General features: G+C 41.2%; 1 protein-coding gene across 1 annotated transcript; it reads left to right on the forward strand.

Moving 5' to 3' along the window:
• The first annotated feature begins 79 nt into the window (after nt 1-79).
• Nucleotides 80-13,859, forward strand: LOC136424585 (heterochromatin protein 1-binding protein 3-like). Its single transcript, XM_066413197.1, has 10 exons — nt 80-199; nt 1,305-1,561; nt 1,930-2,129; nt 2,566-2,746; nt 3,252-3,354; nt 3,804-3,957; nt 4,978-5,090; nt 6,489-6,627; nt 8,867-8,954; nt 10,325-13,859. The coding sequence occupies exons 2-10, from the start codon at nt 1,323-1,325 to the stop codon at nt 10,620-10,622; spliced, it is 1,515 nt and encodes a 504-aa protein (XP_066269294.1). The 5' UTR covers nt 80-199; nt 1,305-1,322; the 3' UTR covers nt 10,623-13,859.
• Nucleotides 13,860-14,837: the final 978 nt, after the last annotated feature.

The following is a 14,837-nucleotide window of genomic DNA, read 5'->3' on the forward strand; positions in this document are numbered from 1 at the left end:
AATAAATGTAAAAACATAACTTAATTAGCTAACTATCTTTACGAATACCCTCTAAATCATTCTCGACTTGTCTGTTTAGGGTTAAGGGTCATCCATAGCGTCGGAGGTGTACCTCCCACTTTATACACGAGGTTTGTTTGTTATTTTCCTTATCTGCACGTCCCTGCGTCTTCAAAACACAACCGCCCTGAAGCGAAAGGTTTGTAAGAACGCGTCAGAACCGTTTTCTATACATTTCGTTCTGTCTTTACAATGAAAAATGCCGTTTATTATGACAAATACGAACGCATTTTATTATTCCGCTCTCCACATGATAAACAACAGATTGTGACAAAAATACGTCGCAGTGTTGCGCATTTTTGCTTGAGCGTGTATTCATATTTTGGGCTTAAATTCTACAACACTGTGAAAGGTTTTGGAGTTGTTTTCCATTGAAAGAAATGTTTGAATTGCAAATGTTTATCCAAGTGAATTTGTCGGTCAGATTTGCGAATCGTCCTGCGTCCCAGACTGGAACTAATTTGCATAAGAATCTGGAACTGCTCAGTCTATGAAAAATCACAGCGCCAACAATGATCATTCCCGGTTATTCGTATGGACCTAATATTATAGGTATACAATAACTTATTGGTGTTAAGTATGATTTTGAACAGAATTAAATATTTTCTTATGAAATTCATATATTCCATCATCAATCATTCAATGACAGGAATTACCCTTGAATGTACCCAGGTATGGATGTGTGTTAGTGTTAGTGTTAGTGTGTGTGTGTGTGTGTGTGTGTGTGTGTGTGTGTGTGTGTGTGTGTGTTTACAATTTACAATGTCCAGATTGTAGCATTTGTGTTATATTACATTATTTCAGTGCAGAGCTCTTAATTTTTACCTAAATGAAAAATGGGGGTATTGTTTTTTTGGTGTGTCTGTATGTTTGTTTGTGTTTCTGCATGATTTTGGTTGAAGCATAGTTTAAGTCTTAAGAAGCAATAGATGGATTGTGATGATATTCGGTGTAACTTGTAAGAGTAGGTCTAAGGAAAACAAAGGTCAAGTTCAATTTTAATCTTCCTGGGTTTTTTTTTTTTGGTACTGCAGCAGAATGTCCAGCTTTTGTATTTTTTGTCCTAGATATACTGCAGTCTTATGTGGCAAAGAACTTTTGATGTAAGGAAGAAGTGGTATAGCCACATAGCACCTTGCCCTGGAACTACAGGGGCATTTTTTTTGTCTTTGGGACTTGAACTTAGTTGAAGGGTCAAAAAGAAGTATGTGTAACCAAAGAGGTTTAAAAAACTTATTCTACAGCCCAGCTACTCCGTAACCATGCCAACCAAGAAGAACAACTCCTCCGTGCGTATGGACGAGGTACTGGAAGAGGCCATTCACACGACGGGGGGACCCAAGGGGGCGTCGACCATCGCCATCAAGAAGTACATCGCGGCGCATTATCCGCACCTGGACATCGAGAACAGGACCTACCTGCTGAAGCAGGCGGTGAAGAGGGGCGTCTCCAAGGGACAGCTCAAGCAGATGTCTGGGACTGGCTTCACTGGGTTCTACAAGTACGGAACTAAAAATGTTGATTTTTTATGACAGTTGAATCTTCCTCCCCATACCATAAGGTGTATAGGGCATTTGCTATCTCCATTTCCTTAAGCCCATTGGCCTCTCAGATGCAGTTATTTTCTGCAGTGTATTGGAATGTTGCTCATACTGGTCACCCATACCCTTATGTCGGTGTCACAATCAAATTTAATGGTTTTGCCCCATGAAAAGAAGAATTTTGTTATGTAAGATATAGATATGAAATTAATTATACAAGCAGTAATGTAGGAAAATTCAAATGAAAATGAAAAGGAGTGTCAGACAATTAATTCTCCTGTCCCGTTGTTGAGTAATGGGCTTCAGACTGATTGTTTGTGTTCTGTAGGCTGGTTGGTGGAAAGGAGAGGCCCAGTCTGACCAAACGACAGAAGGACGCTGCCAAAACCGCAGCAAAGAAGGTCGTCAGTTCTCACAGGGCCATCGTCAAGAAGAAGGTCTCGAAACCGCCGCCCGCGTTCTACCGCGACCCTGACGAGAAACCAACAACGATAGACCTGGTGGAAGAAGCCCTCGCCATGGTTGGAGGTTGGACTTATTTATTTTCATTTTTGAAGTCAATATTTCACAAGATTGCATTTCAGAAAGCTAAAATTGACAGGTTTAACAACAAAAATTAACAACACAACTCCCAAACAATGAGTGGGACAGAAAGTTTAAAGCTGAAGACATCCCTGGGACCTGAAGAAGGACCTGGTCAAGCAAGTGACTGTTCCAGATGGAGATGCAGACAGCTGAAATCAGGAGAAGCCAGACTGATGCACAGTGCAGATTTAGAAAAGCAGATCCGCAGAAAAGAACTTTGCAACAGAACTGAGTTAGCTAACAGATGTAATTTGTATATACATGTATATATATATATATATATATATCATGTGCCATATATATATCCCTGGGAATGTCTATCAGTGCATTTGTCTGCCTGTGTGTTTCTGACCATCTCTGATTGCCATGTTTATCACAGGTTCAAAGGGAGCCTCAGCCCAGGCCATTAGGAAGTACCTGGCCGAGAACTACCCGGACACCAAAAAGCACCTGGTCAAACAGGCACTGGTACGGGCGCAGAAGAAAGACCTGGTCAAGCAGCTGTCGGGCACTGGCGCATCGGGCACCTTCAAGTGGATAGGACCCAAGCGGAAGTCAAAGCAAGTTTCTTCGTTCTTCACTGATATTTATTGGCTATCGTTTGAACTTATGCTTTGCCTTGAATTTTTTTCTTGAAGTCAATACTTTTTCATAACCATCTCGCTGGTACATTGATAAGAGAAATGAAAACACCAGTTACCCTTGTCCTGCTGGCGTTTTTTTACGCAATTAATTTTTGATTTCTCAATCAGGTTATTTTCTCTGCGCTGCGGTGGCATTGTTACTTCCGCATTCAGTGTGTCTCTCTGCGGTGTGATGCGTTCAGCTGAAAATTACCCCAGACCCGAACATATACAGGACCCACATAGTACATACAGGTGCTATAATGTGCAACCCATTTACATGTATATGTGGGTCCCACAGGACAACAGAAAGTTAAAAAGTTCTTTTTGCATGCAGATAATGGAATTAAGATTCTTGTGTATATTTTTTTATAAAAAAACTCTTTATAATGCTATGAAGCGACATTTCTTTAATGTAAGAATCTCCAATGATCTATTCCAGAGAGAGGGAGGAGGCACCTAAGAGCCCAAAGAAGACGCCAGCTGCCAAGAAGATGGCCATTCCTGAACCTCCCAAGATGGAGATCATCATCAGAGATGCAATGGTAATGGGACACTCAAATATTCCACACGAATAGGCACTTTTGAACATTACTGACTATCAATGAACAACTTCTTCATGTGAATTTTGTGCATGTTTTGTTAGGGGTAACAGTACATGTAGCCTGGGTGTCTTCCTAGTTATCTTTCCTGCTGCTGGCATTGGTTACTGTCTATAAAATGGGACACACGGTTTATTGTACTTGTTTAAAATAAGTTTCTAAATGCATTGAATCCTCATAAACTTTCAATCAATAAATCAAAGCCTTTATTTACTTTTGATTGCTTGTTCGACCACACAAGGCCTCTTTTCAACAAGGTCGAAGTGGAGGGGGGGAGTCACTAATGTAAATGTCTATAATGTCTGGCCTTGTCATGACCAGCAAAAGATTAGCTCTTCCATATGCATAATCCACAACTGAATTGAGACACATGCATTTTCTGTCTCATCCAGGTGGAACACTGTGAGCCTAAGGAGGCCTCTCCCCAGGCTATTAAGAAGTACCTGAGTGAACACTACCCTCACCTGGAGATCGAGACTCGCAGCTACCTGCTGAAGAGAGCTCTGCAGAAGGGGGTGGAGAACGGGCAGCTCCTGCAACTGTCAGGTGTGTGTGTCTGTCTGTGTGTGTGTTCAGTGTGTGTTTGTGTGTCAGCGTGTGTTTGTGTCTGTGTGCATGTGTGAGTGCATGTGTGTGTGTGTGTGTGTCAGTACTAGTATGTGTTTGTGTGGGTGTGTGTATGTGTGTGTTTCTGTGGGTGTTTCTTACTGTTGAAAAGAGCTCTGCAGAAGGGGGTGGAGAACGGGCAGCTCCTACAGCTTCCAGGTTTGTGTGCTTCTGTGTGTGTGTGTCTCCCCGTATGTGTGTGTGTGTCTATCTGTGTGTGTGTGTGTCTGTCTGTGTTTGTCTGTGTGTGTGTGTCTACCTGTCTGTCTGTTCTGTCTATGTGTGTTTCTCCCTGTTCAAAAGAGCTCTGTGGATGGGTGTGGAGAAGTGACAACTCATACAGATGTCAGGTGTAAGTGTGTTTGTTTGTGTTCTTGTGTGTGTTTGTGTTCTTGTGTGTGTGTGTCAGCATGTGTGTGTACATTGGAGAGGTGCATGCGTGTGTCTGTGTTTTTGTGTCTGTGTGCATGTGTTTGATTGTTCACAGACAGGTGTAGAGTATATACTGTCTGTGGATACAGTATGTTAAAGTAGGTCAAAACAACTGTATCCATACTGCAGTTACAGCTGCTTCTGAAAGGGGGCAACACCGTTCCACAATCTTGCTTGTTGGTAGTAGCAGGGGGCTCTTGCACTGTGTGTAGATTTTAAGTTCTGTGTTGAAATATGTCCCATCTTCATTTTCAATTCATCTTTTGTATAAATGTATAAAAATTACATAGAGATAGACAGATGGATTATAAATTTGGTGATTTTTAAAAAAAAGGACATGACAATGTTATATATACTTTTCCAATGAAACGCACAAGGTGAGTAGTACAGTCTCCTGGCCCGCCAGCGCACAAACCCAACGTGCTTACCACTAAGACTAAAAGGTCCAGACCAATCAAACTGGTCAGTAATTATAAGCGGCACTTGAACCACGCTGTTACCCTAACCTTCATTTTTTGTGCGTTTCAGGAAAAGGCATGAGCGGGACATTCCGATTGGTGGAGAGCTACAAGCCCAAGAAGCCCATGGAGACTATGATCGGCGTCGCCATCAAAGCAGCCAACGAGCCGAAAGAGGCTTCGGTAAGCGTAGGGGAGACAAAACAGTTCCAGTGTATGTCAGTAATACATGCAATACATGTCAGCAAAGTAGAGAAAAAGATGGTATCATTATCTCAAGATTCAAAACTTCAGACCATACAAACTTACCCTCAAATATTCTAACCTGATCTGTCAGCTGTCATCAAACGCAATTCCGACAAATTCTATACCAGGTAAGTCTGTAGATAACTGTTGCAGGTGCTAAATGTTGAGTCCCCCCTAACAGCAATATACACAGTAACCATGTTACACTAGGTAACTGCTCCCACTAGCAGATTTCACTGGCACTGCAATCAGAAGTTTCTGCATGCATGAAAACAGATAGGATTTCAGCTGAGGCTGGGGCTGCTTTCATCTTGGAAGAAACGTGTTAGAGGACGTGCCTTGAGTACGTTAAAGGGAAGGGCTAGCGACCCCTCCCTATTAAAATATACCCTGCTACAGAAACAGCAAAGAAACTTGCTGCCTCATGTGACACTATGCACGGCAAGGTGAACAACAACAATAACTCATTTCCCTCTTGTCTCCCAGGTTGGAATGATAAAGAACACTTCATACATTGTATATCTAGGTGTGAGCAATTCTGAATATAAACAACTTTGGAGTACAAAAAAAGATGTAGCTCTGTTACATTGTACTTGTCTTAGTGTCCTCTTAGCAAACAACAGAGAAAAAGTCTTTCTCCATCTTTAACAACAGAACCTTGTTCCCCACTCTTCCCCCAGGTTGGAATGCTAAAGAAGTACATCAGAGAGCACTACCTAACACTGGACAGTACCACCGTTACATGTACTTGTGTGTTTGTGCCCTCTAAGCAAACGACAAAGAAAAGTCCTTTCCCAATCTTTAACAAAGTCCATCAAATCCTTATTCCCATCCTCTCTCTCTTCCCCTAGATAAATGATAAAGAAGAATATTCAAGAGCACTACTAGTACGCTAGGCACTACAAGGTGAACAACAATAACTCATTAAATTGTCCCTAAATTGTCTTAACCTCATTGACATATCTATTCAGAGTTTTGGTATAAAACCTGGTGTTCTCAGTCCTATCGTTAGTCACTGACGAAAGACAGTGGATACTGTCTGAAACGTCTGACTGTTTCAAAATCTTATCCAGTTGCTTGAGTAATTATTTTTGGCGTAACAATAACTCATACCCTCATTCCTCTCTTTCCCACAGGTTGGAATGATAAAGAAGTATATATGAGAGCTACCCAACCCTGGACAACATTGGAGTTCAGTCTGTTACATGTACTTGTCCTCTTTGCAAACAACAGAGAAGAGAGCACTACCCGACCCTGGACAGTACCACCATGTACTTGTGTTAGTGCCCTCTAAGCAAACGACATAGAAATCCCCTTATTCCTCTCTTCCTCCAGGTTGGAATGATTAAGAAGTACATCCGAGAACACTACCCGACACTGGACATAGAGAACCACATGTTCAAGCTGAAGCGAGGGCTGGAGAAGGGGGTCAAGAACGGGGAGCTCGAGCAGATCACTGGGAAGGGCGCCTCGGGTAGGACTGGTTTTGTGTTTAGCTTGTCTGTGTGTGCTTCTGTCTGTCTGTACCTCTGTGTGTGTTTCTGTCTGACTTTGCTTCTGTGTGTGCTTCTGTTTGTGTGTCTGTTTGTGTTTCTGTCAGTTTGTGTGCCTATGTGTGTGTTTGTATCTGGCTGTGTGTTTTTCTATCTCTGTGTCTGTGTGTTTTTGTCTGTGTATGTTTCTATTTGTGCATATAACTGTCTGTGCTTCTGTCAGTTTGGGTGTCTGTATGTGATTCTATCTGTGTATGTTTCTATCTGTGTGTGTGTTTCTATCTGTGTGTGTTTCTATCTGTGTGTGTTTCTATCTGTGTGTGAAACTGTCTGCTTCTGTGTGTTTCTGTCAGTTTGGCTGTTTGTGTGACTATTTCGGTGTCTAAATCTGTATGTCTGTGTGTGTGTCTGTCTGACAGTCTCTGTGTGTGTTTCTATCTATGTGTGAAACTGTCTGCTTCTGTGTGTTTCTGTCAGCTTAGCTGTTTGTGTGACTGTTTCGGTGTCTAGATCTGTGTGTCTGTGTGTGTGTCTGTCTGACAGTGTGTGTTTCCGTGTTCCGTGTTTCCGTGTTTGTTTCTGTCTGAATGGTAGACATGCACTTTCCTCAAACACGGGGCCTCCGTTTAACATCCTTTCCCAGGGATGCCCCTAACTGAAGCTAGGTACTCATAGCCACCGAGGAAAGTAGTACAAAGGGCCTTTCCCAAGGGCTGAAGATTGGTGACATACTATATATAGTAACAGGATTCAAAGTTTCAAACCCAGGATACCCTATCATTGCGACAACAGGACCACACAACGGGCTTTAGACTCCAGCTCAATCAGGCATGCAGGGACGCAACTTACTTCCTACCACACCCCTCTGATAAGGCCTTGATCTGTCCAGGACACGCTTGGCTCCAGTGGTGACAGTCTGAAGTGGTTGCAGACTGCCATGTTGCGGTCTAGTTATCTCCTGACCTCTCTTTTTCGTTGTGATTTCGCACGCTCTAGATACAGTAGTGTACAGAGAGAATCAGAGCATGCCAATCTAACCACAATGTGTACTAGGAATTTTTGTGCCAATCGTCTTGTTTTCACACCACTTTCACCCCCCCCGTGAATTAGCATCTAAAGGTCCAGGAATCAAATCTTGACAGGCTCCATTGTTGTGGCCATGGAAAAGGCTATTTACATCTATTTCCTCACCGGACTAAGGTGAAAAGGAGAACCTGACCTGACTTCGGTCATGGACGCTTCTCGGATGAGACGTAAAGCCACAGTCCCATGTTTGAGGGGAGCCACATTCAAGCACGTCAAAGGACCCAACACACTTATCAATGATAATAGAGGTGATCAGGAATTCGGGATGACATTTTGAAGAGGTAATAGTCACCTGTTAGGTCACTCTTTCCACAAAGGTGGTAAAGAAATGAAATTCAGAATAGTTTTGAAAATTATGTACTAGTATACATGTAGTTCTATAGCATGCATGGTCCAGGGGTTAATGACCCTGCCTCTAGACTGAGAAGCTGTGAGTTTGAATCCCGGCTGTGTCGCTCACCTGACATGCATGCTTCCAGAAAGGGTTGCGGTCTTTGGGGCGGTATGTTAAGCCGTGGTCCACTGTTCATTGTACTTGTCTAAAAGAGCTATGGGAATTTCCTCCATACAATGAACCTGCCAATACTGTACAATGTAGAATACAACACAGTCTATTCCATACGACCGAAGGTACCGGCCTGACCGCAGGTCGGATCGCCTGGAGGGCCGGGACCGAGAGTGATGCAGAATACACCGTGTTGCATTTAATTCATGTCATACCCACCCGAAAAAAAACACATTTCAAAGCAAAATGCGCCACAATTTAGTTTTGTGCCCTTGCAAATTATCATAACAACATCGATTCCAGCCTCTGAATATGGTATTCAAATTATCAGTTGTCATGGCCAGTGGAAGAACAGATCTTTGGTGACTTAAGCTGGTTAGAGATCACTTTCTTTCTGTGAAATAAAAAAAGCCAGGCATCCCAACATTTTAACAGATAAGCTTTCCCTATATTTACATAAAGTAAAGCAAAATAATTACCTTAAGTTTGCAAAGAAGATTATGTTTTAACAGAGTTTGTGTGTGTGTGTGTGTGTATGCGTGTGTGTGTGTGTTAGAGTGTGTGCGTGTATGTGTGTGTGTCTGTCCGTCTGTGTCTTGATACTAGTATTTAGTTTCCTGTATTTCCAGGTACGTACCAGCTGACTGAGCCGTTCATCCCCTCCCCCGAGGACCTGGAGCTGATAGAGTATGTGCCACCCATGGAGGTTCTCCTCAGGTATATATGACTGGTTTATTCGTTGAATCTCTTTGCAGCCCAAAAGGGCCAAATTGCGGAATTCATTACATACCACTGGATCTCTTATATACACAATAGAATACTAATACAACAATTAAATCTCACGGCACCTTAAAATCGACACTATCCTGTATACATAAAAAAGTCCATTACATCTTATTGTTCATGAGGTAAGGTCGTCATGTAGGCATAACAGTAGGGTGTTTGGCCCAGAATCCAGAGGTCCTGGGTTCAAATCCGGGTCCCCTGATTTTTCCCGTTGACGTTGTGCCCTTGGAATTTACATGACTTTCCTCACTTCACTCAGTTGGAACTGAGTACCTAGCTTCTGTTAGCGCCGTCTGGCCCATCCCTCAAATAGGACGTTAAACGGAGCTCCTGTGTTTGAGGAGAGCCACACCACAAGCATGTTAAAGAAACCACCACACCTATGGAAAAGAGTAGGGGTCTACTGAAAGTCGTGTAAAGTGCCTTTCCCTAGGGCGCAACATCAACGAGAGATATCAGGGCACCCCGGATTTGAACCTGGACCTCTGGGTTCTGGGCCAAACAGCCTGCTACTGCGTCACCGCAACACCACTTAGACTTACATTTGTATCTTATAATCCTCACAGAGTGTTGCTCTGCCTTATGCCATCCCACACAGTGTGTGTTCTTCCCTTTGTTTCCATGTTTGACTGTTCTTCAAGTCTGAATGTTGTGTTGTATTCCTTTATTTATGAAAGGCTTAGTGTTGTGTACTTACCGTGTAGACGTTGTTGTGATGGGAAATTGTTGCTTGGAATGTGTGACCTAGTTTTTTTTTTTCTTTTCCTACAAGATATGGGCCGTTCTTGCTTTTCCCATACCTTGGGTCATGTTGGCATGGTCTTTAAGATTTCAAGCCTACACAATCAAGTGTTCTTTTGGAAAAGGTTGTTTGTGCAGCTCTTGCATGACAAGTAGGTCATGGGGATATTTGAGGTTGCAAGGAGAAAAAAATGCATCAGAACCATAAACCTTACTTGTATACAATGTACTTGTTATGTAGACTATACTGTCTTGTATATTGTACATGATTATGTATAATTGTATATTGCATTGTAAATGGCATTGCTTGAACGTGTAATGTATAAGGCCCTACTGAAACTATCCTTTAGTGTGTCAAAAAAAGCACCACATTTAGCACACAATTGTACTTACATGTATTCTTGATAAGTATGCTATGAGGGCATTACATCTTAGTATGACTTAGAATGTGTATTAAGTTAAGAATTTCTTTTTTTTAACATTTAACGTTATGTCCTAGATATTTTGTATTCTTTAGCGTATTTCTGCAGCATTTGATTTTATAATATCACATGTTCTAGATCTGCATTCCACCGAGGGTCAAAGACCAAAGTTCAGAAGCCAATCGAGGTGAAGGTCAAGAAGGCCCGAGGTCGCCCCAAAAGTCGTCCAGTCAAGTCACCCAAACCCAAGGCAGCCGGCAGAGGTCGGGGCAAGGGCAAGAAGGGCAGAGGCAGACCTAAGAAGGCGGGGAAGACAGAGGCCAAGGAAGCGGAAGACGAACCTAAGGAGTCGGCATCTTCTGAGGAGGAAGAAACAGCTAAGGAGTCAGAGGAAGAGCCAAAGGAGTCGGCTTCATCTGAGGAAGACGCTCAGTAGGTCATTTCAAGGTCACCGACTCTTTAACTGTTCCTTGATGTCCGTGAATCATTTCATCAGATGCGAAAATCATTTGATGATGTTCAAGGTTCTTAATTCACGACCAGGATCTACATAATATTATGTACAATCAACAACCAACCTTTCAATGGCCGTCTGTCACCTTCCTCAGGGCAATACTGACTGGTACTATTCCACCCTGCTGCTAGGTGTCGCTGCTTACAGTTTGTAACAATGTGGTGCAGTGTAGTAAAGTTGTAAGGGTCGAACCTCAGACTGAGGACAAAGCATAATACTTTTTTGTTAGCTATTAGTGCAATGTGGCTTCCCTATGGCTCGTGGAATAGTACCAGTCAGTATTGCTCTGAGGAAGGTGAAAGACGGTCACTGAAACGTTTGCTGTGATTGTATGTTTTGGTTGCGAATAAAAAACCTTGTTGTTCCAATCAGTAAATCGTTCCAAGATGGCTGACTATTCAATTGTTACTTGACTACAAGACTAGCCAATCAGGCGACAGGTTGTAACTCACTGTGACATGATTGGTCCATTTTGTAACCTTCCCATGGTGCACCTTGGCATTACAAAATGTTGGTGATTGGACTATCCGTAAAGAAGGTTTTATAAGAAGGTGGAAAAAGAAGCGTAAAGTTTGATATCTAAAAGTCCTTTAGTCCAAAAAGAGAAGATCACTAAAAGATTGCTATCATGTAGAGAGTTTGTAAAAAAGAAAAAAAGAAAATTTCCTTGGACAAATATCCATAGAGCATCATTGTGATAGTTTTCTCTGATGCAGTATTTTTTTCTTTCTTCTACTATTTTATTATTTTAGTGGGGTTTTTTATATGACATACTTCTCATTTGGAAGAATTCATCATTGTGCATTATAGGTCCAAGGTTTCCAAGAAAAGTAGCTATAGTGAAAAGGGAATCATTGAAAAAGTGTTGATGACAGAGATAGAAGTAGCTACATAACTGTTAGCCATAGACTGTCCATCTACCAGTAACATTTGCATGTGCACTAAGAATTTTTATGTTTATGTTATATCTGATACTACACTTATTAACACAGTGAATAAAATAACCTACTATACGGTAGGTAATAAGCCACTTCACTGTTAAGAATGCACATGCACAGCAAGATGTACTGTAGGTTATATCAGGGCTGTCTCCAGCTTCAATTTTTTTTTCCGTCCCACTCATTGTTTAGGAGCCCATGTTTTTGATTTTCAATGTTGAATCTGTCATTCTAAGCTTACAAAAATACATTTTCATCAGTTTTAGGTCGGGAAATTGATATTTTTTGGATGGACAGGGTTGAATTTTCCGTCCCAACTAACAAATTTCCGTCCTGGGACGGAAGGACGGGTCCTGGAGGCAGCCCTGGGTTATATATCAAATGTGCAGGCCTCAAACTTTCCATAGACCATCCTTGAAACATGTCCAGACATGTGTACATGTATGTTTATGTCTCAGGGCCTTCACCTTTGACATATTATCCACAATGCATCTCGCTGTGCATGCATTTTTAACTGGAGTGGCTTATTATAGATAAGTGAATATATGCTGAGAGTGCTCGAGCTATATATGTAGACTGTGTTATAGATTCATGTGTTTAGCACAGTGAAAATTATAACCCACTATACATAGATTTGTAATCTTATGTTTTTATATAATCACAAGAAAAGCTGAAGAATATCATGACTGTATTCAACTAGAAACGTAAACATTTTGGACAATTCTTATGTTTCCAAAAGCGATATATTGCAATATTCTGTAGTGCCACAAACAAGTGTTTACCATATAAATAGGTTTAGTGTTGTTAAGCCAACATGTATCAAGTAACAGTGAAGTTAGATATCAGATGGGATATCTTCTGGAGAAGTGCAAAACAAAATGTTCGTAAAGTGGAACGCAAATAGTTGTAGTTTCACAGCACATGTTGTATGTTAAGGATCTCACTACTACTATTATAAGTATTATGTAGCTGTTAGAGAGGTTCTATTTTGTACGTACACTCAAGGTCCATAAGTCTTAGTGTACCTGGGTATTGCATATTATTCATAACATGGTTGGAAATACCACTTAATCATATAAAGATAAGTAAAAGTAAAATTGGAGATGTGCAAGTATTTCTGATATCAACCTGCACCTAACCTGCACTGGTCCATGTACTGGGTATATACAGGTTAGTGCAGGTATTTCTGATGGTGACCTGCACCTAACCTGCACTACTACATATGATGGTTACATGTGACCAGAAGTGGGCTAAAATATTAATGTCCTTTCATTCTTCATAACAGCCTCATTGAAAGATTACAAGACGCAAAATGCTACTCCGGGAACATCTTCGAACATTGTTTTTTGATGGACTAAAGGTAGTCTTTACCAGACTAACCGCGCTGGCTATAGGGAGAACATTTACAGGGGGACTTTGGCCATGGAGGGTATCATTCGCATATTTGACCCTCTCTACGTGGCTGACTCCCTTCATACCATTGACTCTATTTGGCCAATTTCTACTATTTTCCCAGTGACCCGCGGAGGCTGGTAGAGCCTAGGGAAATGGGTAGTGCAGCAGGTGATGTTGATCAACTACAGGTAATTGTGAATGGTACTTATACCAGTGTACATGTATGTATGTAGAAATATGGCATTTCCAGCCCTGTATGATAATGTATGTGTTTTTTTTTTTTTATCATAGCAATACTTAAGGTGGTCAGTGATAGAAATCATACATACTAGTGTTCGAGAGAAAAATTAGAAAATAAGGGTATACCCTTTGCTAAGGCCACACCAATTTAACTTCTTGGTTACCAGATTTTTAATTTAAAACTTGCACCTGACCCTGTTCACTCCCTGAAATTGTGTGCACCAAAGTACAAACTTTCCTCTGAGATTCTGTTTTCCTGTTGATTTTCCAATCTAGCATTTTTTTTTTTAAATTCCGTTAACTAAGGTATTAAAATGGTGTGGCCTAATCAACACTTTTGTTAACTACGAACAGTTGCAATAGAAAACCTTGATATGAAGGTTTGTGCATTAATAGAGTCAAGTAGACTTATTATCATTATTTACTCTTTGTGCAGTATTTGTTTTGCAATACAAAACTGTTATTACGGCATTAATAATAAACACAGACAGTTATATTTACTGTGGTTGCAATGTAGATGCTTTTGATATTGTCAAATTAGGGTCAACTGTGTTTCTAATAAAACATCTCATATTGATATCTAAAACGCGCATGACTATGATGTAGTTTCATGCTAATCCGTAGTGTGGGTAAGGGGGTGAAGTCTGCCATCTAAAGTAATAACTGCAACCATCGTCACGGCTAACCCAGTATGACTTGTATCTAAGTGTCTAGCACGCGCCTTGCGACAAAGGCCCAGAATCGTGCAGTCCCAACTCTACTGTTTATGATTCATAAAAGCATATTACTCTCGGTGTGTTTGTTAAGAATTGATACCAACCAAAAAAAAAGCCACGTACTGTATCAAAATGTTGTCCATTTTGGGTCTACTGCGTAGAGGTCAGTAAAAGTAGGCCAGTGACCGGCTGTGACATCGTGGTTGTCACTCATTAAGGTGTAACTTTAATACGGCCCGCGGTCAAAAAGGTCAATCCGTTCTGTCAGAACGATTAGATAAGTCCATGATAGTTGTATTATGATAAAAATCTTGAAAGATCAGAATCACTGGCAGCTAGACCCATTGGACCTTTAAAAGCAAAGTCATTGAAATACATTGTAGATCACCGCGTGCTCAGTGAAAGGTCTATGAATCAAAGATTCAAATCCTTGGACGCTCATTTCGCTCAAATGTCTTTCAGCGGTCTCGCCTGGGTTGAATCTTTATATCTTATCAAAGCAGCCATTGTTTCCCACATATGACCTCGTTTTGCTATAATGTATCACATTTTAGACAGTCAGACACTTAGACTGTTCTCCAGACTGGAACTATGTCCCGGAGAAATAAGATAATTGGCCGTCCAATCATAGGTATTGACACGGAATGTCAGGGTATCATTTAGCTTGTCAATATGAACCGTTTTTTGTAGGCTATTTGTATTTAGATTTTCCTTAAAACTTGGGATTCATTAACAAAAATGCCGCAGCTTCCCAGAGATAATTGTTTTGCGTATTTATGCACAATCGTGAGATTTACAAGTTGCCATGTAGGACGCTTTAGGTCTGCGATCCTGGGATGGCGTGCTGC

The sequence above is a fragment of the Branchiostoma lanceolatum genome, chromosome 18 (genome assembly GCF_035083965.1).
Source record: "Branchiostoma lanceolatum isolate klBraLanc5 chromosome 18, klBraLanc5.hap2, whole genome shotgun sequence".
Taxonomy (NCBI): Eukaryota; Metazoa; Chordata; class Leptocardii; order Amphioxiformes; family Branchiostomatidae; genus Branchiostoma; species Branchiostoma lanceolatum.